We start from the raw sequence: 27,979 nt of genomic DNA on the forward strand, positions 1-27,979 counted from the left end.
TTCTGCAATCAAACAGCTTTTATTAAACTTTTTGTATGGTACATTTGTGAACATCTGTGCAATAAATACAGCTCATAGTGGTGATTTTTCCCAGCTCCTTGAAGTATAAGGAGTCTTCCCTTTCCTTTAGTTGACAGTGCACAGTAAGAAAAGCTGTTGGATGACAGGGGCAATGTCAGGAAACTCCTGACAGTCAGCCTTGTGTGAGATTTATAGCAAACAGAAGTTTTCAGAAATGAGCTTGGTGGGCAGATGAGATTGGTCTGGCTGCTCAGAGGAACCACTGCTAGCCAGAGCTCTGGAATCAGCCCCAGCTTGTACAAGATATGGGAAATAACATTGGACATGACAATGTGAAAATGAACCTCAAGTCATTGCCTGGTAACTGCTTGCAAAATATTGTACAGATTTTACTGAACAGCTGTCTTCAGGTTAGAAAATAAGAAGTATTTTTGCAGAGCCAACTTTAGGACTGATAATCTCTTAGAGTGACAAATACAGCATAAATTGTTGCATAAAAATATCCATGTGCAAAATAGTTTTCAGGTTTAGTCAGTGCTTGCAAAAGCAGCAAAGGTAAACAGAAGATGCAGGCACTCACTTCAGGAAAAAAAGATACAGGTCTGTTCAGGCTCTGGCCTTCAATTTCAGGTAAAAGACTGAACAAACTGCAGTGTCTTTCTTGGTCTTCAGAGCACTTGAAACAAAGATAAGCCCAGTTTTAATCATCCCTACCACAACTAACCAGGACCAGGCCAGCAATGAGGTTTTCAGACATGCAAAAAAGCATCACATTCAGAAGCTTTAGCAGAGGAACTTCAGCCCTGCTGGATTCCCTGTTCCTTTCTCTTTGCTGCCTTCACCCCTGCCATGGGAAAGAGCTCTGGAAAGTTTTTCAGTTGTGCAGTAATTCCATTTATTTACCCAGTTCCTCTGGTCTCACCATGGGGAATAAGAAAAGCTTTCTCCTCCCTGTGCCAGTGCAGAGGAGACAGCTCCTGTTCTTAGCAAACCCCAGGGTGAAAAGGTGAATTTCTCTGGATCCTTTGGTTTACTTGGGATGGTTTAGACTCCCATCCCCTGTTCCCCACCATTTCTAACACCCCTTGTGCCTCACTCCACAATACTGCCAGTTTCCATGGCACTACATTAATGTATGAACAGTGAACCAGAAAAACAGATTCAAATCTTTATACTTTTTTATAAATGACTAATTTGCTGCCCCACCTTTAACTCCCCTCTTGTGCTGCTCTGAAAAGCAGCTTTGGGAACTTCCTTCTACCATTTTCATATTTCTTGCTGAATTCAGTCAGGTCAGGTTTGACAAGGGAAAAGGAAAAACCTCAGCTACTCAAGCACCTCCCTCCCTGCTGCTGTCAGCAAAGGTCAGATGGAAAATTGGGGAAAAAAATCAGATAAAAGCCAGTAAAGTAAATATTCCAAGTAATGCCAAAATCTAGCAGCAGTGACATCTACAACGGCAGAAAGAAATTCATCACTCTTTAGAAACTTTCAATTACTATTGAATTTGTACATTTTTAGATTTATAGTAATTTTTTTTCACAGAGCCTTGGGAAAAGCTGTCTTAAATCTTAAAGAAGTGTGTGAATTTAATGGCAAACCACAATTTAAGGTAAGGATGGGTCACTTGCCTTCAGCAATAGCCCTAATCTGAAGGGGTGGCCAATGCAGGGCTTTTCTCCTGGAATAAGGCACTACAGGTAGGAGCACCTGGACAGGACTTGGAAGAGTTCACAGCTCCTGACAGATTATCTTTGGCTCTCCTGAAACAGGCACAGAAAAGGCACTCTGAGATAAATGGGGAGGAAGAGGAAGGCAACTGATGAAACAGCATGATTTAAAAAAAATCTGCAGGCAAGATCTTCATCTTAGGCTTCATCTTACCTTTTAAATCTTTCCTTACTTGTGCTTACTTATCAGGATACATTGGAGAAAAAAACAGGTCTGTCATGGCAGGGAAAGCTGGTGCACTGTGTGAAAGTCACTGGCTGATGTTTGTCACTTCACTGCCATGCTTCTACTCAAACCAGCTTTTCCTCAGAGCAGAGCAAGTCTCAGCTTCAGCCCTGAGGTTTTTTTCTTGTTTTACAGTGATGCCACCAAAAGGGAAACTCTCCTTTCTTCTCCCCATGCCCCAGTCCCAATTTTGTCTCCACACAGGTAATATCTAACTTAACATCTTTAAACAGGGGGGGGGAAAAAATCCAGAACTTTCCAGAGCTCTCTTGGGCCTCTGCTTCAGTAACTCTTTATTTCAACACATTTTATGATTCCGAAACAACACTTTGGAAAGCCAGTCTTTAGACATAATGAGTAAGGAACAAACCACTTAATTTAGGCAATATTTTTTACACATACATATATATATATATATAGGTAAAAAAATAAATTGTCTTGATAAGAAATATTGCTTAGCCTGATTAAGAAACAATATCCCAGAAACTGGGCAATACAGCAGGACACATTGGTAGGGTAGCTGACAGCAGGACGGCAAACTGCTTATTTTCAGAATTTAAAAAAAAATAAAGAAAAAAAAAAGAAAAAAAAAAAAGAAAAAATCCATTCTAGTTAAGACATGAACCTGATTGTTTGTTTGAGGCTGCAGGATGCTGCTGAGGAGGCCCCAGGCTGCTGCTGCCTTCAGTTGGATTTCCTCTCCCTCTCGCGCGCGGTGACAAAGTTCAGGAGGTCGATGGCTGTCACGATGCCAAACACCATCTGCCGCTTGCTGGAGGAGCCATCCGTGTGATCTGCAGGGGAAAAAAGGGAATTCTGGCTCCAGGAGGCACAAACACACCCCCTCCTGCTTGGTTTTAGTGTTTGTGAAATGGGGGGCTGAGCCATCCCAGCTCCACCAGCCTGGAGATGTTGGGCGGTCCTGGCACACAGAGGGGGAACACAAAAAGCACCTTTGGCCAAGAGTCACAGAGCAGTGACAAGGATTTTCAGCTCAGAAAGGCCCCTCATCAAAAGGGACACTGGAACTTTATGGAAGGAAGGATAAGGATCCAGTGGATTTATTGTTCTTGACACAAAAATTCCAACCAGGCCCTCTTGTTAAGTATAAAGTGTATTTTCCTCAAACATTAATTACTTGAAACAGCTGGAAGTGGCATTACCCCACTGGAACCAGGGGCCACTTGAATGGCCCAGTGGAGCCACATTTTGAGGAGGAAATGTGACACAACCATCTTCCTGCATCACTGTCAACCACAGAATCAGTATAAAAACCACAATACCCCATTTATATCCAAAAAATGTACCCCATTTAATCTTTGCTGCATTGAGAGCACAAGTTCAACTGACTTTGTCATTATCTTGGGACTTGGGAACCAAATGGCCACACAACCTCTTGCCCTTTATCAATTGTCTAAATTCCAATTCCTGAAGTCTGCCTGTACTGAGATGTTTAATCTACTTCTATTCTCAGTTTTTCCAGTCAGCTGGACTGTCCTGGGCTTTTTTTTCACTCAATCTCTCTGTTTCACTGCAAGCTTCCAGTAAGACTCCAGGTTTAGAAATGGTCAACTCAGAGCCAAGAGCACATCCTTATGGAGATTATCAGGAACAACCCCAAATTTGATGGCTTTTCTTTTTCCAGTTATAATTCAGAAGCTAAAGACAAATTTATTTGGCACAACTTAATATTGTTTTCAATCTGAGTGTCTCAGCATTTTCAGTCTCATTTCTCAGTGTTTGTAAGTTTGCAAAGTTGTCTGCTATTAGGAAGATTAAACAGGACAAAATATTATTCCCATATAAGAGTGATATACTTGAGATTTGAAGATTTATTTAGTCTTACTAATCCTAGAATGGTTTGGGTTGGAAGGGACTTTAAAATCATCTTGTTCCACCCCTGCCACAGGCAGGGGCACCTTCCACTCTCCCAGGTTGCTCCAAGCCCCATCCAGCCTGGCCTTGAACACCTCCAGGGGTGGAAATTAGGCTCAGTAGCACAAATTTAGACACAAAATGAGGATTTTTCTTCTTCAGAGCTCACTTTATAATTCACACTCTCACTTGCTTCTTGTTGCCACTCAAAGATTTGCCCTCACAAGGTGCAGCACTTTGTACTCACATTGAATTTGTTCATGAACCACCAGAGCAAAGTGGTCTATTTCCAGGATGTGAGAGAGTTTCCCCAAGTTGTCTTTCAGGTTAATCTGAGGAGAGAATTACAGAACTTGAATAAAACAGTGCTTTCTATGTTTAGCAGTCAATAATCCCCATACACTCTGTACAGAACTAAAATCAACACATCAGCATTTGTGTTCTGCTCCCACCTGAAGCACTAGAAAACACCAACAAATCAAGGCCAGCTTAAAGGATCAGTTTTCTTTGTTTCTAATTTCCAAAAAGCACTAAGCACTACATGAAGTTATTCCTTCTGGTTCTGTAAACATAATGAATTTAATGAAGATCTGAAAAATGCTAGCAATCAAAGAAGGTAAAGTGTTCCATGTGTCTCAACAAAAGAAATGACCATAAAAGTCCTTATAATTTGGTGATTTTATTCTAAAAAGATTGAAAAAGTGAATGAATCAGGCTGAAAATCATTGTGGAAGTGAATATGATCTGCAAAGGCAGAAAAGCCCAAACAAGCCAAAACCAAAACCAAAGGTGAAAGATTGCTCAGCTAACACAGGATTTGGGTGCAAATCAAGGAACTGAGATTTAATGATTCATTTTCTTTGTGAAGCTCAACTTTGCTAAGACTGAACAAGAAACCACCCTGTGTCAACTCTGGAAAAAATAAAGATATTTCCAAAACACTTCAGCAATCACCTGCTGCAATCATTTAAAAAAATGCCTGAATATTTGAAATGTTTGAACAGTTTTTGTTCAAACATGACTTAAGAGATGAAGCAGCAGCTCCATTAAGCAGGTGACTCTCCCCAGCACCCACCATCTGACATCCTGTTACTAAAGGAACTCACAGCAAAGAAGAGTCTTGCACTGCAGGTTCAAAAAGCCTCTCTGTGAGAAATAAATGCCCCAGCATGAACAGCTGGGCTGCACTGGAGCACAGAGTGGGAGTCAGAGGATTCCCAGCAGCCTGTGTTTAAGAGACCTGCTATAGGAACCAATCCCTAAACTTGGGGGCCAGGAAAGGAAGGAGGTGGGAAATCTGCCACAGATTCACCCATCAGTCCCAAATCTGTCTTCAGGGACTGGGCAGGCTACAGAGAACCAGGACAAGCAGCCCCTTGGCAGCACTGGGACAGCCATGAAGGCATAAAAATGCCTGGAGACGCTCAGTGGAAATATAACAGAACCCCCACAGAGTTTTCACCTGCTTGTTCAACCTTCTTAAACATTTTGCCCACGGGTTTTCCCACATTTAGGCTTTGTTTCTAAGCTTACTGTGTCTCTAGGCAGTAAGTACTACACTACACATGACTGGGAAGCCAAACCCCTGGAACTAACATCTGACTGCACAAGGATGGCTCCTCTCTCCACTAGCACTTGTTTGGGTTGGAAAATTATCCTGTGACTGGTGTTTCAAATCCCCTGATTTGAAATTGTACCAGGGACTTTCAAAAAAAGCTCTAACCATTCTGCTTCCATTCTAAGAATGATCATAAAATAATGAGGTGATCCTACCAAAGCAGGCTGCCCATGTTATAAAATCACAGAATGGTTTGGGGTGGAAGGGACCTTTAGGATCATCCAGCTCCTCTGCCATGGGCAGGGACACCTCCCACTATTTTAGGGTGCTCAGAGCCCCATCCAGCCTGGCCTTGAAGAGGGATGGGAAATCCTCAACCTCTCTAAACAACCTAAAAAAGCCAAAACACCCATCTTTCCCAAAATGTACTTTTGCCCTGGTTTGCAGGCTTAGCCTCTTACTTGATGCAGCCATGTAGGATACCAGAAGTGATTTTTGGTGACAAGGAAATCCCAATTTCACTCATAAACAAGCTAAATCAGCCTGAATAAAGTGGCAAGGAGAAGTAAAATCCACAATACTTCTGAGGTTATGTGCATTCCACCATGTTCCTCCATTAACCCATCAATTCAAATGGAAAACAACTATTTTTAGTTAATATGTCAGCAGTACCACAGCTTGTGTCACTCCCCTTCCAGCCTCCACCAAGAAAATATCAGAAATAAAGGGAAAATAAGTGGTTAAGCTGTTCTTTACTAAAGAAGCCTTTGAGCTGCCCATGGCAAGAGCCACAACCTCAGAAGTGCAGAGAATTGGCTGATGCAGCCAGCACCAGAGCAGCCCCAGAAACCACCCCACACCACCAGCCCCAGAAACTCTTGGAGGTGTCCAAGGGAGAGAGAACATGAACCAGGCAGTTGTGTTACCCACCACATGTCCCCATGATGCTGGATTATCTGTCTGGGGAGGAAAAAATAAATTCACATTTGTCCATAAAGAACCAGCACCCTTCGGGTGGTTCACAGGTTGAACAGAAGCATTAAACACACTTCCAAAACACAGCCCTCAACCCACTTTGGGACAGTGCTGGAACTTAAATCCTGGTAGAAACTAAGTCAAGCATTCCATAGTTTTAAAAGGAAATTCTGTGCTCAGTAACAGCTGCTGGCTTGGCCCCAGGTGAACCTCACCCAGCCTGTGCAGTGTTAGCACACCTACTCTAGTATTGCAACCAGGAGCTGCAGAATACACCTGCCTACCTGCTGAAATTGCTTGTAGATGACTTTTCTGACTTCATCAGAAGGCTTAACTTTTCCAGCCAGCAGTGAGGAAAGCATGTTACCCAGGGTAACCATGCCCAAGATGACCCTGGGAAAGGAAAGACAGGACAGGGATAAACAACACAAAAGCTTCGGGTGCTCCTGTAAAAAAAAGCATCCACTTCCAGCCAGCCTGGAGGAGTCAGTTCAGCTATTTCATGGTAATAATGTAGAATTATTGATGGCACACTTGGATTCTGTGTGTCTGCAGGAAACAGACAGCTCTCAGGGGTGCTGGAGACACACACAAGGCAGAAGGTGCTGCAGGTCCCTCTGAGCACCAGGACCTTTTCATCTCTGCTCCTTGCAGCTGGAGAGAGCTGCCTGCAATCTCAGAGAGCCTTTGGAAAGCACAAACTACTTCATTTTTTCACACTCCCATCTGTCCTTTTGAAAGGTGTGACAGCCAGAGACAAGCTCACCCCAGTTGGGGTCATTCCCCTTCTCCCTGTGAGGATCTACGAGAATCCATCCTTCAGGTCAGCACAATTGAGCAACTCCTCAATACTCAGCCTGTCTGCAGGAGGGCTGAGGGTGATAAGGAACATTCCAGCTTGCTGGAAAACCCTGGTTTATGGGGATCACTGCAGCCCTGCACTGTAACACAGCGTGCTGAAGAAAGCTCTGATAGACATGGGCACGTTTGGGGTTGGTTGTTTTAAACAGGAATTTTTGCTTTCGTTAAGTTAAACTGGTATTATTAAAAGAAATTAAATTATCCTGCAGAGACACAATGAGTAAGTAAAAGCAATTCCTGTGAATTGTTTTTACTTAATGACCAATCACCATCAGCTGTGTCGGACTCTGAGGAGTCAGTCATGAGTTTTTATTATTCATTCTTGTTAAGCCTTCTGTATGTATCCTTCTCTTTCTCTAGTATAGTTTTAGTATAGCATTCTTTAATATAATACAATATCATAAAATAATATATCATTAACAATAATCATTAGAATAATGTGAAGGGCAGGACAATCCTGGCATGAAAACACAAAGCCCAGCACTGGTGTGTTCAAGGCAACATTTCTGAACTGTGTTAATAAATGAAAAAGGATGGGTGAGAAGACATTTGATTTCCAGCAAGCATTTAAAAGACATCCCTGAGGACCTGGTGAGGGGAGTGATAGAAATGGATGAAGAGTGATAGATGTGCACATACCCAGATTCATCAACAACTGGTACCTGGTCGAATCCCTTCTCCCGGAGGATTTCCACAGTCTTGGCACAGGTAACAGTTGGAAGCACAGTCAGGGGGGCAGAGAGGCTCAGCTCCTGAATGCTGATGTTCCACCACCTGGGGATGGAGTGAAAAACAATCCCATGCAAGTTTTATGGAGAACACAGAACCAGCCCTTTGGTGCACAGTGGCCTCCAGCAGCACAGGAATGACAATGGCTGCAAGGGAGAGTCAGGATTCAGCCAGAGTCAATAAAGCTTCAGGGCTCTCAGGTGTTATTCCCAGCATCAGAAAGCCTAAAGTGTGAGATGGCTTGAAAATCAAACCCTTTTCCTCATTTCATCTGCTTTCTGTGATTACAGACAGTCAGTAGAGAGCACGGATCTCCCCAATTTCTTTATTTATCTCTCACACAGAAAATTTTGCACTCCTACTCAAAGACCTATCTTTTCTTACAGTTATTATAGATAACAACAAGGGAAGATTCCCCTCTAGCTATGTAGACTTGCAGTGCTTTGCACTCAAGAACTCTGATTTTGGAAGGATTCTTTGTATATTTCCTTTTTTTAAAATTCCAGATATAACACTTTTTGCTAAAAAAACCCCAATCATTAAGTACCAAATTCTCTGCTGCTGTCATACAACTCAAGGAAAGATGTCAACTAATTAAAGCAAATTTGATTAATAGCTGCACAAGACAATAGCATGGAAGATCAGCTAAATCAAAGGAGAAGTGTAAATTGAAATGAGCTTTAAATTAGCAGCTGCCATAAACTGGATTGAACAGACTGATGGAAATCCAGATGGATGTGACTGGCTTACCAGGGTTTGTTGCCAAGGTCTTCTTCTTTCATGAACCCTTTCTGAATCATCCATTTGTCACTCAAGAACTTGGACCTGCAGAGCACCAGGAAGTGAAAAACTCATTAGCAGGGCTTGAACATCTGACAGCAAACAGAGACAGCTGTTCACAGCTCACTGCCACCAACAGATAAAGCAGAATTGGAAATTGGACATCATTGGCCATCCAAGCTTGGGTGGCAGGGACATGGAGAAGAAATACTCATGGGGACAAAAAGGAATCCCACAGGAAACAAAGCTCCAACTGCATCAGCTCCTTGCAATACCACAGAGACACAGCCTGGAATGGAGATCTGTTTTGTCTGCAGCTTCTGTTTGTCTAATATTGAGCTGGATGTAACATGGGTGAGGAAACTCAGCTAAAATGTTTTGGGTTATGTTTCAATGTGATTGGAGAAAAACTTCTCAGCACAGCTCAAAGCCCTGACATTTCTACCTGCAAACTCACCCTGAGTGTGGCTGCTGCAGGACTGCTGGACCCTGCTGTGGGCACAGGAACCCTTCCAGGAGTGGGATAACCAGTGATCCCCACAAATAACACAGTGAAAGCAAGGCCTTTGCTGTGAGAAATGCTAACCAGTGATGATGATCTACTGAAATCAGAGCTCAGATTTAAAGGGGGAAAGACCCTCCCTGCTCCATGTGCCAGACCCCTTTTACACAGCTCAGAACTTGTGCCCCCAAGACATTCCTTGCTGGGATAACTGGGTGTTCCAAGGTCTGAGGGACTCCCTCATCCCTCCCCCAGAGAAGAAGAGCAGCAGGTCCTTACATGTAGTTCCTGATGGAGTCAGGGCAGATGACAACGCAGCGCTGACCCTCCTTCAGCTCCTTGGCTGCCTTCACAGCCACAGACATGGCACTGCCCGAGCTGCCCCCTGCAGAACACACAGCAGGGGCAAAACCATCAAACCACCTCATGGAACCCATCAGAGGCGAGGAGCAGACAGAACAGAGGAGCCCAGAGAGAGGAGGACAAGATGTGAAGTGGGAGGAGGTCTCTGATGTGCATCAGAGGAAGGCAGAGGGCTCCTGCCTGCTCTTACCACACAGCAGCCCCTCCTCGCGGATCATCATCCGTGCCAGGGCAAAGGACTCCTCATCATTGCTCTTGTACCACTGGTCCACTGTCTGGGCAGGGGCAGGAGACAGAAACAAGGCTCTGTTTAACTGGGGAGGGACAGGGGAACTGCACCACCAGGGTGGATTCAGCCCTGGCTCTTTGAGGGAACAGCTGCCCTACTGAGCCTGGGGTTTCCATCCTCCTCCAAATGCCAAGTGGGGATTTTTGCCAAGGTAAAATGAACACATCAGTGCAAAAGGCTCTTACTGGAACCCTTCTGTGAGAGCAGCCTCAGACAGCATCAGCTTCCTCCCCTCCTGGAAGGCATCCCAGGCTCTGCTCAGGACAGTCTTAACCCCTTTGTCCAGGAGGGGCTGGGATGCTCTGCTGGAAGGTTTGGTTTTGTTGCTTTGTGGGTTTTTTTGTGATTGGTAAGTTGGTGTTCTTTGCTGTGTGTCTGTTTTATGTCACTGTCATATTTTCTGAAAAATCCCTTCACCAGGATTTCTTCTCCTGGGAAGCTGAGAAGCCTCAGAGAAAAATGCAAATAATAATTATCTGCTTGCTGCTCCTGTGTTTGCTGCTTTGGAATGTGGTTTGAACATTATTTACCAACAGGTGCGTGTTTGATTGGTTTCCTGTGAATTGCTTTTACTTTATGAGCAATCACCATCAGCTGTGCCAAACTCTGAAGAGTCAGTCACAAGTTTTTATTATTCATTCTTGTTAAGCCTTCTGTCTGTATCCTTCTCTTTCTTTAGTATAGTTTTACTATAGCATTTTAATATAATACCATAAAATAGTAAATCAGCCTTCTGAGAACATGGAGTCAGATTCTCAATTCCTCATCTCTCACCTCGTCCTGGGGACCCTCACAAACTCAACAGTTTTATTTTTATTGTGCGTGTTTCATGACTGTTTTGTTGGTTTTTTTTAATGTGTTTTGGGGTTTTTTTAAGCATGAAACTAAGTGTGTGCTGTAGGAAAATGTTATCTATTCACAGCATTTTGACCTAGAATTGTAAAACTAATGTGGCCAGAAGCCTTTCAAGGGTTTTTTATGCTGATGGAAAGAACAGGAATAGTTCTGCCTGCTAGCCCTTCCATTTCAGCTTGAAGAAACACTTCCCCAAGTTTTCCTCTGCCTTTAACCTCAGTCCTGCATCCCAGCAGAGGGCAAAGGGCAGTAAAGCCAGCAAGGTGACTTACAGATCTATCCAACACTGTGGGGACAAAATCATATCCAATTCCTTCCACTTCATACATTGTCTTGTCAGTCTTGTTCAGTTCTTCTGGTTCAGCAAGGATGGAGCCTTCAGGATCCACACCTATAATCTGGAGAAGCAGTTTCCACTCAGGCCACCAAGACACACAGCTTTGGAGAGCACTGGCCTTGTCACAGCTGCTGGTGGCACACAGGCAGCCCAGGCACTCCATGGAGTGATCTGAGTGTCAGTGTTCATCTGCTGAGCCAAACCTGAGCTCTGGTCACCAGTGGGATCAGAGCATGATGATTTTAGACACTCTGAAACCCTCTCTGCAGCCAGAGGCACCTTTTAACTGAGAACACCCAAGAGCTTCCCACAGAGAGCCTCACAAGGAGTGGGATGTGCCAAGGGGAGCAGTTTGAGGAGATGCTAAAGCCAAAAGCAGTGGGGTTCTCACTTACTTTGCAGCCTGGACACTTCTCCTTCAGCTTCCTGGAGATGCCAGTGATGGTCCCTCCTGTGCCAGCTGTGGCCACCACCATGTCCACCTTTCCTGTTTAAGGGTGTGGGAGAGAAGGGTGAAATCTCCAGCAGAAGGATGGATTGAAAGCTCACTCCTAAGGATGGACTTTCCTCAATAAAAATGCACAAAGTGGCTGAAAAGGGCAGGGTAGGACTCTTTGCCTTGAAACTGCGTTGCTCAATCATCATTTTCTCCAACAAGGGTTTTGAAATGTCCACCCAGAGGCTTGGCACGGCACCAATCTGTGGCACTTTGGACACAGCTGGATGTGGCCCACAGAGCTGACAGCTGCAGTTTTCCTGTTCCTGTATCTGCTGATACACATAACTCATTCTCTGAGTTAAACTGAGCAGCCCATTATGTTTGTGAATTAACTGAGTGAGTGCCAAGAGCAGGACAAGAGAAGTGTTAACACAAGAGAAGTGTTAACACAAGAGAAGTGTTAACACAACTACTCCCTCATTTTCATGTGGAAAAGGCCATTTTGGTCACTAGCACTCAAAGTGAGTGTGGATATGATAGTTCATCCCTGTGTCACCACCTACAGCTTCTCTGGTGCATCCACATGACAGCTTTGTTAATTAAAAAAAAAAAAAGGATTTTTAAAAGGTCACCAATTCACAAACAAAATAAATTGCTTAGCAGCCAAAAGAATAACACCCCAGCAAGCAGGGATAACTGAATAGTGCCTGGGCTGTAAGGGGAAGTAAATAGAAAACAAGAAGCCTAAATCTGGAACTCATCTGCACTCTCAGTTTGTGGGATGGCAGCTTGTAAAAGTGTACTCAGTTTAACTCAAAGTTTGTTACAGAAAGACAAGGCAAATCCTCTGAACAGCCAGAGGAGAACCTTCCACGTGGTCTTCACCTTTGTGTGAATAAATTTAATTGCTGATTTTCTTATCAGAAGGTCCAACCAGAAACTGCATTGTTTAATAAGGCAGGTCTGGAGCCTTCCTATGATCCCCTTCTGTGCACTGTGGAAATGCCCACATGCTGCAGCATCACAGGGAATGTCTCCAACAGCTCCCAAAGCAGCTCCTGAGCCGAGAACGAGCCCAGCTGAAGCTCTGCTGTCTCAGCTCAGCCCTTGCTGGGGCTCAGCTGCCCAGAGCCAGCTCTGGAGAGAGTCCTGAGAGCCAGAGGGTGCTGCTGGTGACAGCTGTGACACAGAGCAGCCTGTGCTCCTGAGGAGCACACTATGGAGCCCACATCTGCACTCCTAGGTGAAGATGCTTCCAGTGTATTGGAGTATTTGCTCTGGGAATGATGTTAAAACACTAATTTCTGTATTTGTGATCACAGACTGACCCTATTCCATACCAGTCTACCTATGCAGGGGGGGGTTTAAGGTAACTTACACACCACTGCTTTCTCCACCTGCTCACAGGCAGAGAAGTGTAAAAAAAATCCCTTTGCCCAGGATTCTTCCCCTGGGAAGCTGAGAAGCCTCAGAGAAAAATGAAAACAATAGTTATCTGATTTGCCTGTCCTGCGTTTTGCTCCTTTGGAATGTGTCTGGACATTGCTTCATTGGTTTCTGCTGAGAATTCTTTTGACTCAATGGCCAAGTGGTGCCAAGCTGTGTCAGGGCTCTGGAGAGAGTCACGAGTTTTCATTATTAACTTTTTAGCCTTCTGTCTGTATCCTTTCTATATTCTTTAGTATAGTTTAGTACTCTTTAATATAATATATGTATATATATTATATATAATATATATACATATATTATATTAATATATAATAAAGAATATCTATTATATAGATATATAAAAATATAATATAATAAATATAATATAATATAATATAATATAATATAATATAATATAATATAATATAATATAATATAAGTAATAAATTAGCCCTCTAAGAACATGGGAGTCGGATTCATCATTCCTTCCCTCCTTGGGGGTCCCAGAAAATACCACAACCACTGAAACAAGGTAACTCTCTAATGGCACACAGCACATGTATGGGGTTTGCTTCATCACAATCCATGTGCTTTTCTCATCTGAGGGCTCATTCTCCAGGCACATAAGAGCCAGGGGCTCTGGGAAGGGTTCAGCAGTAGAGCACACCTACCATCACACTGCTGCAGGATCTCCTCAGCTGTGGTGTCGTAGTGGGTCAGGGGGTTGCTGGCATTGCGGTACTAAATTCAAAGGCACATCACAAGTACAAAAAGGCAGATCAAAAGTACAAAATTCACATTTTGAGCGAGTTCAGAAACATTTCAAACAATCCCCAAACCCCACAACACCTAAAAAATGCTCTCTGCAGAATGTTTCATTGTGTATTATCTGGAACTAGGCCTCCTAAGTGACCTAATTTAAGCGCAGTGCTAAGGTGCCAGCACCCTCCATGTGAAATCAGTCCTGTCTGTGGGACAGCACTCCTAGCAATATGACCCCTGGGTCCATTCTTCCTCACAGGATTGCCAGCTCACTGGAAACAGACACCCTGAGTGTTGTAGTTCTGGCAAACACCAGCTCATTGCTGCTCTCTAGTGACTGTAAAAACTTCCTTTCCTACAGCGTGGTGACTGCTCAGCTCCCGCTCCAGATCTGGGGCATCTTCTCCTCCAGAGACACATGGAGAGCATTGAACAGACAGCCCAGAACACCCCAGAGCCCCCTCCATGCTGCACCTGCACCTCTGACACCCTGGCTCTCACCTGGTCCAGGATGTGTGCATTGGGGATTTCATTCTTCAACCTCCAGGCCACTCCCACATGAGATTCAGGAGAATCAAATCTGGCTGTAGTTGGGGTCCTCACAATCTCAGCACCCAGAGCTCTCAGGACATCCACCTGCAGCAAATAAAGGTGGTCACAAAACCCCAAAACACCCTCAACAGGCTCTGTTCACGCCCCCAAGGCCAGAATATTTGCAGGATATTCAAAGCTTCAGCACTGTCTTCCTTCACCCTCTGCTCAGCAAGGCACAGCTCACCTGGGGCACAGGTAACCCCTTCAGTGTGCCAGGCAAACCTCAGGTTGTCTGTATTTAAAACAATTATGGGAGTTTTCAAAGTGGCAGTGCTGTGGGGATGGGCCCTAAAGACATTTCCCATCCATGGCCAGCCAGCCTGGATTTCTCCGGGCACTGGCAACAGCGCCTCAGCAGAGTTTTCCCTGGCCAAGAGCCTGCCCCTTTGTTACTGCAGCCCCAGCACTGATCTGCAGCAGGAGCTCTGCAAGTGCAGACATGTTTATATGTTTATGTTTAAATTCTTGCAAGCAGAGGCAGCTCTGACCTTCTCCATGCTCATTTTCTCTGGCATGACGATGATGCAGCGGTACCCCTTCACTGCCGCCGCCAGGGCCAGCCCGATCCCTGCAAGCAACAAAGGCACACAGAGCACTCAGTGAGCAGCAGCAGGGCACAGAACACACAGGGCCAGCTCTGGCACGCCCTGCCTTCCACCATTTCCACCAGAGAGCCTCCAGAGGGGGGGCAGAGGGAATGTTTCTGCCTGTGGGGTTACAGGTGCCGATCCTTGTTTGAGGTTCACAGCCTGGAGAAAGTTTAGCCAAGGGTGGGGGAGCTTGGCTTGTGCAAACTGCTGGCTTGGCCTCATGCACATCACCTTCCTCCTCTCTCACCCACTTCATTTTTCCACAAGTAATTTGGGAAAGGAATGTGCTTTAAGCTGGAGGAGATGGGAGGAATCACTTTGATTCTGCCAGAAGGTCTGCAGAGCCTCTATTGACTCACTGCTGCATAAATCCCTATTTGCAATGTGCTGAAACTAAGCCCTGTCTAAAAACACATTATTTAGATGGTGATGGAGGTTCTAACACACTGTGTCAGCTTGCCACCACAGTGAAGCACCCTGGCTGCTGGAGACAGACATCTCATTTCCACTCTGAACATCTCCACCTCCAGCCTGACTCCTGCCTGCTCACCTGAAGGGCTGAGCTCAGCAGAGCTGTCCCGGGGGAAGAGAGGCTCACACCTGTAGCAGATCACCCCTCTGCTCACACCTGCTATCAGATCTCACACCTGCTATCAGATCCCCCCTCTGCTCACACCTGCTATCAGATCCCCTCCCTGCTCACACCTGCTATCAGATCTCACACCTGCTATCAGATCCCCTCCCTGCTGGACAGCCTGAGCTGATCAGGTTGGTTGAGAGGTGTGAGGGGTCAGGCTGCAGCTCCCCTGCTCCTCTGGGCACCAGCACATGCAGCTCACCCTACACAGAGACCTGCTTGTTCAAAGCTGCCTCTGGTTTTGTGTGGGAGAAAAAATCCCCCACCTTAATCATCTTTAACTGTTCCTATAAGAGAAGCATAACCCACACCTCAAACAACTCAAGTGGTGTTTAATATACTGGGAAGGAAAAGTTTTCTCAGTATATTACAGATAAATATGGATGAGCAATACACAAATAAATAAGACAGCAGCAGCTTCATTAAAGCCAAAGGCTGAAGAGAAGTCATCAATATCTTCCTTATGGTCTGTGATGAAGAGAAGATTTTGAGACCTGAACTCTAATACTTTGTACTTTCTGCTACTGACCTGGAAATGCAGAAAAACATCAAAACAGGACTTTGGCTGAGGGAGAACTGGGATGCAGAGAAGATAAAAATATAACACATTAGCTCTCACATTTAACATAGCCAGTAGTTCTGAGCAGTAGAGAGCAAAAACCAATTCTCTCAGGTTACTGTGTGCCCTGCTCTTTGCTCTTATGTGACCAAAAAAAAAAAAAAACCAGCTTTCTGAAGTAATTGCCCAGTATCTCCTTCAGTTCTGCCTTTCTGGATTCTGTGGCAAGTAGAATCATTTATCAGGTACTGACCCAGAGAGAGAGATGTCATGGTAGGACCTTGGATACTGGAGGAATGCAACACACAAGGATATTTTCCACTCCAGGCCATGGTTCAGGCAGGAGCTACAGCCACACTCACCAAGGCTTCAGCTGCCCTGAATGGCCCCAGAATGCCCTGAATGGCCCCAGAATGAGTCCCAGAGCAGCTCCTGAGCCAACAGATGTGACTTCCCAGTTACCTGCTGCAGCTGGGGAGCTGCTCACAGATCAGCTCATCCCCTCCAGTCACATCAGAACAAACCTGCCTGCTCTGTCAGGGAGCAGCCGTGGGTGGAAGTGCAGAGAAGAGTTCAGGAGCAGGACCAGGCTCCTCTCCTGAGCACAGCAGGCAGGAGGGCAGCTGTGGCTCACCCCATGAACTCCTCAGAGGAGGCAGTGTATTAGACACTTAACTATTCCTATTTCACTATATTATTAATTTTATATCTGACTCCAGGGGGAATATTCCAGGTGTGTTTGAGTCCCCATGAGTAGAGCAGCTTAACACAATGACAACAGCTTTGACACAGGAGCCCAGAGTTAACTCCAGACTGCTCAGATCATCCATGCTCTGACCTAAGGGGATTGTTCCTTCCTCCAGGCCTCCAAGGAGGAAATGTGGGCCCAGGTGGAATCTGCTGACAATCCAGGTGTGCAGGGGCTGTGTCAGGCAGTGCTGTAAGGATGCAGCTCCTCTCCCATCTCCCCTGCACCAGCATGGAAAGGGCTGCTCCTCAAACCTGACAGAGGAACCATGGGACTTCCCCGACTGAAAGAAGATTCACTCAGGTTTGAGCTTTTGTATTTTTCAGGTTCTGTGCTGCTTTATTGTGGGTCTGAGCTTCATATTATGGGATGGTGAGCTCTGTGCACAGAGCAGGGAGACAAAACAATTCCTGCTCCAGCTGGGCACCAAGGACAAATGATCCAAATCTCAGCCCAAGAGCACAAACCCCGTGGGCTGGAGAGAGAAAAACAAGCAGGGTGGGACTGCAGGGGCTAAAGCTGGAATGGGACAATGAACTGCAAGATGCAAATGGAGCAGAACTGATCCCAGGGACAGACCCCGTGCCCGGCCATGCATTTTGGGGCCATTTTGGTTCATCTTGGGTGCAGCCCTGGCTGGGCTCTGGTGCTGCCCAAGGTGCATCCATGGAGGCCTTTGAATAAATCCCTGCTTTACTCTTTAGCTCTGTCCAGCCTCTAGGTCAGCCTTCACAAGGCATCAACACCAGTCCTATGGGTGCTTTTCTCCACAATAATTTCAGTCAGACTTGAATTCCTGAGACTTTTGTGAGTCTGGCCTAGCACTTACTTTCTTTAAATCAAAGAGGCTCTGCAGTTTAGCAGAACTCCTTCCCACCTGCTCTGGTCAGCAGAGGACAGTTCAGAATTGTTCCTGGTGTGAGGTGGGAGAGGCACTGCTCCCTGCACCAGGCAGGCAGAAGAGATTCCCTTCCCTCCCTGCACAGGCTGTGAGCTCAAACCTGCCTTTTCCAGGAAAGCCACCAGAGCACTTCCCCCACACTTTCCTCAGCCTCTCCATGCCCTACCTGTGTTCCCAGAGGTTGGCTCAATGATGGTGTCCCCAGGTTTCAGGATCCCAGCTCTCTCAGCATCCTCCACCATCCTGAGGCTGATGCGGTCCTTCACGCTGCCCCCCGCGTTGAAGTATTCACACTTGGCCACTGCAAACACACAACCAGCAGGGCTGCAAGGCATTCCAGAGCTCATCCAGCTCCTCACCCTGCCCTGGGCACCCACACCTTCCACCAGAACAGGTTGCTCCCAGCCCCATCCAACCTGGCCTCAAACCCTGCTCTTGCCCCTTTCCCCTCGCCTTCTTTGCTCCTTCCCCTTTCCTGGTAAGTTCTCCAGCCAAAAATGTTCTGATCAAAGTGAAGTTTCTCTCCCATCACTCCAGAACTCCCAGAATTAATCCCTTCAGCAACTTTCAGCACTCTGATCAGAGCCTCCTAATATCTACAGTATTAATATACAGTATTGGCTGGGTTAAAAACCCAACCAAACAAAAAAACCATCCACTGACCATTCCACCCCTTTAATCATTTCCAGTGATCTTTAGTGGTAACTGCAGAGCTGCATTTTGTACACACTGATGAATACTCTGAACAGGAGAATCAGTCAAAAAGCTCACACAACTTCTTTAAATTTAAAAAATTATTTTCTATGAAAAACATTTTTGTGTTTTCTACAGAAATGGAAAAGCTGCAGGAATTGTTCTCATGAGGTACAAACTGAAAGATGTTTTGGATTACAAAATCCTAAACCCCAGAAAATCTACCAGGGAAAACCAGGAATTTTTCCTCACCATTTCCTGCCAATCACCTGCACTCCTGAGCCCAGGTGATATGACATTACTAACCCAAGCTACCCAAGTTTCTGAACCAGTGTTTCTAGTTTGTTCTCTGCCTGCAGCAACTCACAGAGTTCACACTTGAGCCCAAAGTGCTTCCCAATCTTGTTGATCCGCACCAAAGGAGTATTGCCAACTTTATTCAGGATGCTGGGCAGGATCTTCGGAGGCTCTGGCCTGGTACAAACACAAACAAAGTCAGTGCATTCACAGAGGGGTCACACAACAACCACACAGCATTTATTGCTTTTTATTTCTCCTTTTGTGGAGAATATTCCAGGGCACCAGGAATATTCCTCTGTCTGCTCTGGGGTGCCCTGACCCCCAGGGCAGCACTGACTTTGACCCTCATTCATGGAGAAAGTTTCCCAGACTTCAAGATAGACCAGAATCCACAACAGTGTGAAATAGATTATAGAGAGCAGTGTAGGTGCATCACTTGGTGAGAAATTGAGGTTTTGGGGTTTTTAGTATGTTGTGGATGGAAGCAAGATGGAGGGCACAGGGTGTTGTCCTGGGTTTCTTCTTCATGCTTCTCCTTCCTCCTTCTCCATGGGTTTGGGTGGCATTTTGTAATTGGGCAGAAAAGTCCCCATTGCAGCTCTTTGGGATCAGTTATTGGGGTAAAAGGGAAAATAATCCAGGTGTCAGTTCTTCATTGGATAGTTCAGTCTTAAAAGTCCTTGTACCAAGAGATTGTTGGCATTTTGTGCCTTCTAATGAAAAGCTGCAGAACTCACAGCAGTGAGACTGTTTTACTGATAAGAAATAATAAACACCTGAGTCTGAACATGAAACACCATCTCAAGTGCCTTCAATCCAGACCCAGAGAAACCCACAACTGGTACCACCACACCCTTTATCAGGCTGGTTATTTTAGCTATTTTAGTTCAAAGGAATATCCACTGGATACAAACTCACAACCCCAAGTCCTTGATCCAGAACATGGATTAATCAGAGCAGGGTTTGTGCTGAAAATCAGCAAACAAGGTAACACTTACAGGGTGGCATGATGATGGGGGGAGGCAGAGAGGGGCTTCCCAAGCTTCCAGGTGCATTTGCTGGGTGTGTCAGGGCGGATCCACTGCCTCTCCTTCTCATTAGCCTTGCAGTTCTCAGTGCCCACCCCACCAGAGACAAAATTCTTGGCAGGTGCATGAGGGCATGAGTTGGTATCTGGCTTCTTCTGGGAAGGAAGAGTAGGGATTTCATTCTTGGAGGAGGGAGAAGGAAAAGAAAAGGAAAAAAAGAAGAAAAAAAAAAAGGAGTTGATGTTGATCCAGAGTGCTGTGAGGATGGGAAAGTGTTCCAGCATCATTTGCCAAATCCTTATCACCAACACCAGAACCTGCACTGCAAGTTTGGGAGCAAAGGCTCACCACAGTGCTCTACACAAAGATAATTCAAACACACATGGCTCACTGTAGCCAGCCTCCACAGACACAAAAAACCCAGGGCTATTCTCATGGGAGACTCCCCACCCACGCCAAAAGCTCTCTGAAATAAAAAATAAAAACCTCCCCATTCCAAGCAGACTGGAACACAGCGAGGCTGCTTGGTGACTAATTAGAAAACTGTGCCAGAGGACTCTGCATGGCTGAGTGGTCACAGAGAACTCTTCCAGAAAGGTTTCAGCAGCTCCTTCCTCCAGCTCAGAGCCCTGTCCAACCTGGCCTTGAAACCTCCTGGCCTTGCCCCTTCCCTGGAAAGTTCTCCAGCCAAAGAGAAAAATGGAAAAAATTATAAAAATGGAAATTTCTCCCCTTGTTCAGTCTGAAATTTCACTCCAATACTCCCAGCATTAATCCCTTCTGTTTACTTTATTTATTTTTATTTATTAATCCCTTGAATGGCGTGGGGCAGGGATATATAGAACTTTCCAGAGCTCTCTTGGGCCTCTGCTTCAGTAACTCTTTTATTTCAACACATTTTATGATTCTGAAACAGCATTTTGGAAAGCTAGCCTTTAGATATAACAAGTAAGGAACAAACCAGATAATTTAGGCAATATTTTTTACACATACATATATACAGGTAAATAAATTAATTGTCTTGGTAAGAAATATTGCTTAGCCTGATTAAGAAACAAGTATTCCCCAAAGAGCTGAGAGTACCTTAGAGACAGGAACTGGCTTTTCTGACACAAACTTCTCCATGGTTTTTGGTGGGGGTGGTGGCACAGAAAACTGGATTTTCTTCAGGAGAAGAACTGCTGTGGGTCACAGGACTGGAATCCTCTTCAAAGCTGCAGATCATACAAGTTAGAAGGAAAAAAAAAAAAAAAAGATCAAACAATCAGGAAACTCTCTCACAGGGACAAAACACACAAATCTTTTTCATAGGGAAAAAAAAAAAAAAAAGAAGCTAAAAAAAAAAAAAAAGTGAAGATGACTTCTATAAACAGGCTTAAAAATAAATCATGCAGCAGAGAAATTGTGCAGGATTTATGGAGGGTGCCCTGACCCTGTCCCTCCTGCATTACTAAATCTTCCCTCTGCCCAAAACATCTTTTATCAGACCTTCTGCAACTCCAGGAGCTTGAAAGCCACAAAAAGTAACAGGAAATACTTCAGTTCACAGGAAACACAGTTTGTTCAGTGCAGTTCTTCATGGTGCTGTCCCCAAAAGACCCTGTACACAACTTTGGAAAAGGATTTACCCAGGAACAGAGGCCTCTCCACCCTCGAGGAGAGCAAAATCTCACGAGCTCCTACCCAAAATTAATGAGTATTGCATGCACAGCTCCAGTGGTGCTGCACAAAATACACACAGTAAACACTTCATGCTTTTAGCTCCAGAAATCAGTAAATACAAAACAGTGAGTGCATTTCTCTACCAGTTGTTCACAGAGCCTGGCTGCTTCCTGTCAAATACAGACAAAAATCTGGCTGAAATCTTGGGAAGCATGAAGTGTTTTCTTCCCCCTAATATTTGTTTTCTCATCGCTGTTTTGCAGCAAGGTTCAGCTCTTTCCATTACTTAATTGTGCTGGAAAGGGTCCCTGGCTTCATCCTCCTGGCAGATGCACACAAAACACATATTTAAGATCTCACAGAGTTGAGAAAACTGGAAAAAAAACCTGGACCACAGCATCAGTGAAATTCAGTATTTGATCCTGTAAGTTAACACAGGCCACTAACCCCTGCAATGCTTAAAGCATTTAAACTGCTCTCCTCTAGGGGACAAAAAAACCCCCAAAAATAAACCCAAAAAAAACCCACAAAACCCCACAAACCAACCAAAATGAAACAACAACAACAACAACAACAACAACAACAAAAAACAACCCAAAAAAACCAAAAAAACCCCCAAACAAACAAACAAAAAACCCCACAAAACAAAAAACCTCTGAAAAGATCAACTTTCCAGACTAAGACTTGAAATAATTTTCCTTCAACAAAAGGATTTCCATGCCACCAAAATGATACAATTCTATTTAATCGGGTTAATACATGCCCAAGAGCCAAAATGGATTATAACCTGTTATAGATGGATTATAACCTGGTATAGATGGATTATAACCTGTTATAGATGGATTATAATCTGTTATAGATGGATTATAATCTGTTATAGATGGATTATAACCTGCCATAGACTACTAACCAGGGTTAGAATGAGAGACACCAGTCTAAAAAAGCAAAGATGCCATAAATACACAAAATACAACACCAACCTGTCTCTGCCACCAGCAATCAGCTTAGTCCCAGCTCCAGAGTGAAACCCAGCCCTCATTTCTCTTTCTAGGATACTCTGGTTCACAGTCCAGAGTATCACTGGGGTTTTTTTGGGAAAGGAAAAATACTGGAGGATTTTTTCAAGGTTGGCATGAAACACTGGACACAGAGAGTGACTGCCTGTGCCACAGGTAACACTGACAATATTGACAAAGTCCAGCTAAAAAGGGGCCTTGCTGCCAAAGGGTCAAACAATTTCAAAATACAGGAGAAAAGCAGCAAATGTTTAGAAACAGGATAATGAAAATTTTGTTCTGCTTCCAAGTTATCATAAAATAAGAGCACAAAACCTTTAAAAGCTTTAAAACACCAGCTCTCAGTGTCTTTCAAGAGTGTCCAAAAACTGAGATGAAAGAGGGAGAAATTCATTGCAGTAAAAAACAAAAATTAAGAGGCTTACAGTATTTGTTCTTTGTATTGATGGCAGGAAAGAAATTAATGTGGCTCTCAAAAAGCTGCCTTTTGGACTGGGCAAAGCAATAGCATCTCATTTCCTTTATTGTAAGGCAAAAAAAAATTTAATAATTTACTAACAGCAAGTCCCATTACTTCTTGAACAGCAGAAACTGAGAAAAAGCTGCATTTATTGCCCTCAAATAAGCTGTGAGATTCTCTCATATCTTCATGATGGCAATACTTGATGTTTGATCAAAGCTTCAATAACGGGGCTTCAACTCTGAACAAAAACAAAGGAGAGAGACAAAAAGCCAAAAATCCTGTCACCAAACACAAACCTTAAGCAACATAGATAATTTCTTACAGCCCTAGGTGACACCACCTCAGCAAAATGGGGTCAGACGTGGTCTAGGACATCCAAAGCCCCACCCTGATCCTCCCTACAGGCCCAAAGCAGCATTTTATTTTCTGGAGAAGCAGGAGAGAAGGATGGCAACTCTGCTTCTGTAGCTGAACACTGCTCAGCAGAGGCCAAGGGAGATGAGCTGCAGGAAGAGCTGCCCATCTTTAGCAAAAAGAATCTGTCACTCTGAATTTAATTTTCCTCTAAAGGGGAACACTCCCATAGCCAGCTGGGGGTGTGGGTAGAGTCCAACTAGAAAAGCCTGACTAGCTCCTGCCATTGTTGTATCTGCAGATCACAGAATCACAGAATAATGAGGCTGGAAGAGACCTCTGAGACCATTGAGTCCAACCCATGCCCTAACGCCTCAACCAGACTATAGCACCCAGTGCCATGGATGGGCTTTTGTTAAACACATCCAGAGATGGTGATTCTACCACCTCCCTGGGAAGAGCATCCCAGTACTTTATTATTCTTTTGGGTGTAGAGAGCAGTAAGGTCACCCCTAAGCCTCCTCTTCTCCAGGCTAAACAGCCCCAGCTCCTTCAAACGTTCCTCACAGGGCTTGTGTTCCAAGATCACACAAGGCAAAAAAAAAAAAAAAAAAAAAAAAAAAGAATTAATCCAAAAGAGAATTTACAAAGCCACTTAAATCTAAGTCATAAAGAGTACTGGGACAGAGGGATGAGATCCAGAAAGCCTCATGGGCAAGGGAAAGGCTCACAGCCCTGGGTCCATCTCCACAGGGAAGCCAAGACCTAAATCATTTCTCAGCTCCTCGAGAACAGGACTGAGGGCCAGTGAGTGAAATGAATCCTGAGCTGAACTCAGTGCCCAGGTGAGTCAGGAGCTGCAGTTTCCATGGCTCTCAGCACTAATGCACTGCACTGTTCAAACATCCCCTGAGCAACAGCAAACGAGCAGGGATGAAGCAGGGATGTGAGGCAGGTGTAAGAGCTGAATCCCAGGGAAATGCTGCTCAGGCTGGGATGGGATACAGAATTCCTGTGTCTCATCCCTCTCTCTGCTGCACCTGAGAAATGGAAACTTGATGTTAAGCAGGCACAAATAAAGCACTGCAGAACAGTTGTTCTGCTCAGCCTGAGCACCACAGGGTGTCTTTGTAGGGACCCAGATGCAGCAGCACCCATCCAGCCTTTGGAAACAGCACAGCTGGAACATGTTTTGTGGGGATAACTGAAAACTCTACAACTTTGTGACAGTTGTAAAGCTGGTGGGTTCATTACAGCGCTGGAGCATGTGGAGATTACTCTCTTTAAAAGACATCCGTACTTCTGGGAACTTTGGGTTTTTTTTATCTTCTTCTCAAATCCATATGCATACAACTTCACAACAAGGTCATACATATTCATCTTTATGAATTTCGTGTGACATTTGCTGCTAGTTCCTCTTTATCAGAAAGAATTCTTAGGTCAGGTTGACTTGCCCTCACAGCAGTCTTTCTGTTTCTTTTTATCACTTTTTGTTTCTTCTTTTTTTATTTCTGTCTTTCACTGAAGCAGTTTCTCTGAGTTTAGGCTTTTGCAGTCAGGCTAAATAGCCATGTTTTCTAACTACAGACTTAAAGATGTACATTTCACTTAAATCAAAATGGATTTCTACTCTGGAGAATTTTTACTTTGTTTCAAACAGATTAAGGAGAAAGGCAAACATTTGGGTTGTTTTGCTGCTCTGGTTTCTCTGTGAGTCTGTGTGTGTGTCTGTGTCCTTGTCACTTCCTCAGGAGCAGCCATCCCTGCCCTGTGCCAGGAGATATCAAGTGACCTGAAGCAACCTGAATTAACATCTGGCTCTAGGAAGAGATCCTTCAAGAATCCCAAGTCTTATTTCCATTTTCTCCTACAGAGCAGGTGAGAACATGCACATCCTCTTGATGATCACTCTTCGAAAGCCAGACTGGCACACTCAGAACTTTCTGGAAGGAAAGGGGCAGCTCTTTAATGCCCTCACCTCTGTAACACTGCAAAGATCAAACTCTGGCAGCAAAGCAACTTCCCCTGCTGTGGCAATTGTTATTCTAGAAACCAGCCAGGGAGGAGAGGGGAGTGTTCAGTTTGCAGAGAAGCGAAGCTGTGCCTGCAGCCCTCACACAGGTGTCTGACAGCTCCATCTCCTGAGCTCACCCTGCCTGGACTCGTGTGATAACTCTCCTGATGTCTCAGGAGCACAGCAGCATCTGAGAAAAGACTGGAGCATGCTTTGCCTGTGTTTTTACCTGCTGCAGTCAGAAGCTTTCAGCATTTCCTCCCTTCTAAGTTCCCCCTCCTGAGCACACAGAGATGGACCAGCACTGCAGCAGTGCTCTTCATCTGCCCAGCCCACCAAGCTCGGGGACAGGGGGATTCCATGCTCAGAAATTAAGCAAGCTGCCCAGCAGGACAAAAAGACGGAGCTGCTCTCAGTTTTTGACCAGCTCTGTAAGACAGGCAGAAGCACAGCACCCCTTGCCCAGCACTGTGCTGCCTCCTGCAAGGCTCCACAGCTTTTGCTGGCCCAGGGATCTCTGATAGAGGCTGGCAGAGACCTGGGCAGGAAGGCAGCTTCTGGCTGATGTATATTAGGTGGGAAAAACCAGCTGCCATCACTCTGTGGAGCTTTTAGCAGGCTCCCCAGGGCAGCCAGGAGCAGGGCACTGCTGTGTGTGCCTGGTTCCTGTGCTTTTAGCAGGATTAGCAGAATTAGTCAGAAAGAGAACTTACAAAACCACTCAAAGCTAAGTCACAAAGGGGAATGGGACAGAGGGATGAGATCCAGAAAGCTTCATGGGCAAGGCTCACACTGCTGTGTGCCTGGCTCCTGTGTTTTGAGCAGGATCCCCAGGGCATCCACAAGCACAGCACTGCTGTGTGCCTGGCTCCTGTGCTTTGAGCAGGATCCCCAGGGCATCCACAAGCACAGCACTGCTGTGTGCCTGGCTCCTGTGCTTTGAGCAGGATCCCCAGAGCACAGCACTGCTGTGTGCCTGGCTCCTGTGTTTTTATAGCAGGATCCCCAGAGCACAGCACTGCTGTGTGCCTGGCTCCTGTGCTTTGAGCAGGATCCCCAGAGCACAGCACTGCTGTGTGCCTGGCTCCTGTGCTTTTAGCAGGATGCCCAGGCCAGCAGCCAGCCCATGCCAGCCACCCTGGCAGGCTGCCCTGCTGCCAGTGCCAGCTCAGTCCCTGAGCCTGCACATTGCAGGACATGGGTCACTCCTGCCCCTGGCTGCCACCACCTTGTTAGCAGCAGGCTCTGCTTCTAACCTTCTCCTCCTCTTCAGGGAAGCTGGGTAACACACGCAGGGCACGGCAGGGCACCAAGGGCCGCCAGCTGCTCTGGAGAAGGATGCTCAGTGCAAGTGCCCCTAGACCACAGTGGCACCCAGACCCCACCTCATCGGTGGTGATCTAACCAGGAGAGAAGCAGCAGGCTCTGAGCAGGTCCCAGCTCCCCGGGAACACCTTTCCTCTCCCACACAGGATCCCCACGTTCCCCTGCCTCCACGCTCGGTGTTTTTCCGCCTCTCCACAGCGCAAGCGTTGCGGAACCACCTCAGACCAGCAAACAAAGCCCTGGCAAGGGTGAGCAGAGTGAGCAACCCCGCTGGAACGGGGCCCAGCACTCCAAAACCTCCGTGGCCAGAGGCTCTGGGAGCACAGAGATACACGGCAGACTGGATACTCAACCAGAAGCAGGAGAATCACTCGTCTTACAAGTTACAGCTGCTCCGAGACACCGGGAGCGTTATTAATATATTGGGAAGGGAAAGTTTTCTCGTTATATTATAGATAAATATGGATGACCAAATGACTGCTGCTGAACAGCTCCCTCGGGTCCCTAGCCAAGTTCAGATCCCTCCCAGCTGGGGAGGGGGAGTATACGAAATTAAATGTAAGAAATAAGGTTCACGGTCCAGCCAGACTCGCCAAAGACACCTTGCGGGAGAACCTCATGGCACCCACGAGAACAATGGGCAGCGAGCCAAGACCAGGTGCCAAACCCCGAGAGAGACCCAAAAGGCACCAAGTCATCCTGAGAGCCTGCAGGAAGAGCAGAGAGCCCATCCCTGCTCCGGGCTCGGAGGAGGCGCTCCCTGGCACCGTCCCGGGCCCCCGCAGCGGAGCCAGCACCGCCCGGGCCGGCTCTGGGGCTCCCCTCGCCCGCAGCTGCCTCTTCCTCCACTGCAAAACCGAAAGAGAAACGCGGCACAGAACCACAGATGGTTCAGGATGGAAGGGACCACAGTGCTGCACCTGGTCCGAGCTCCCTGTTCCAGCAGAGCCGTCCCGGAGCACATGGCACGGGGTGGCATCCAGACGGTTCTGGAATATCCTCACCCAGGGAGCATCCACAGCCTCTGCGCGCACTCCGCTGCAGCCCTCCATGCCCCATCCATCCCCTCCGGGATGAGAGGCACGGCCACCCCCGGCTCTCGCCCCCCCGATCCCGCTCCCGCGGATGATGCAACCTGCGGCCACCGGGATGCGCCGGACCCGCCCTGCCCTGCCCTGACCTCCGCTCCGGCCGCCACCTCACCCGCGCGATCCGGACCCTGCTCAGGACACCGCCGCTGTGGGCACGGCGGGGATGGAGCCTGTGAGGAGGATGAGGAGGATGATGGTGATGAGGAGGAAGAGGAAGATGAAGGTGCGGAAGATGCGCGGAGTTTAAGAGGAGCCCGCGAGCCTAGGCCCCGC

The 27,979-nt window shown here is 46.1% G+C and overlaps 1 protein-coding gene across 3 annotated transcripts; it reads right to left on the bottom strand.

The window, feature by feature from the left end:
• LOC129134670 (cystathionine beta-synthase-like protein) lies at window positions 1–27,979 on the bottom strand. 3 transcript variants are annotated; one of them, XM_054654334.2, is made up of 17 exons: window positions 27,819–27,979; window positions 20,864–20,994; window positions 19,751–19,962; window positions 18,820–18,926; window positions 17,926–18,060; window positions 14,813–14,892; window positions 14,232–14,366; window positions 13,640–13,709; window positions 11,497–11,588; window positions 11,037–11,162; window positions 9,811–9,895; window positions 9,537–9,642; window positions 8,726–8,800; window positions 7,886–8,020; window positions 6,670–6,778; window positions 4,100–4,184; window positions 1–2,771 (listed from the first exon to the last, which is right to left on the bottom strand). In XM_054654334.2, exons 2-17 carry the CDS (start codon window positions 20,903–20,905, stop codon window positions 2,662–2,664), a joined length of 1,704 nt encoding a protein of 567 aa, XP_054510309.1. In that variant the 5' UTR covers window positions 20,906–20,994; window positions 27,819–27,979; the 3' UTR covers window positions 1–2,661. The 3 variants fall into 3 exon arrangements, 2 of the variants coding, with proteins under 2 accessions (XP_054510309.1, XP_077027423.1); XM_077171308.1 differs by having other exon boundaries at window positions 27,796–27,979; XR_013179805.1 differs by lacking the exon at window positions 1–2,771 and having other exon boundaries at window positions 7,909–8,020.

This window comes from Agelaius phoeniceus, chromosome 2, assembly GCF_051311805.1.
Source record: "Agelaius phoeniceus isolate bAgePho1 chromosome 2, bAgePho1.hap1, whole genome shotgun sequence".
Classification (NCBI taxonomy): domain Eukaryota; kingdom Metazoa; phylum Chordata; class Aves; order Passeriformes; family Icteridae; genus Agelaius; species Agelaius phoeniceus.

Excerpts from the sequence above, each read along its gene's own strand:
- LOC129134670 (XM_054654334.2), bottom strand. The coding sequence starts at position 20,905 with ATGGAGAAGTTTGTGTCAGAAAAGCCAGTTCCTGTCTCTAAG. Across the intron at positions 14,367-14,812 it reads AGAAAATGAGCATGGAGAAG|GTGGATGTCCTGAGAGCTCT; the intron begins GTCAGAGCTGCC and ends TATTTGCTGCAG. Across the intron at positions 4,185-6,669 it reads TCTACAAGCAATTTCAGCAG|ATTAACCTGAAAGACAACTT; the intron begins GTAGGCAGGTGT and ends TTCTCTCCTCAG.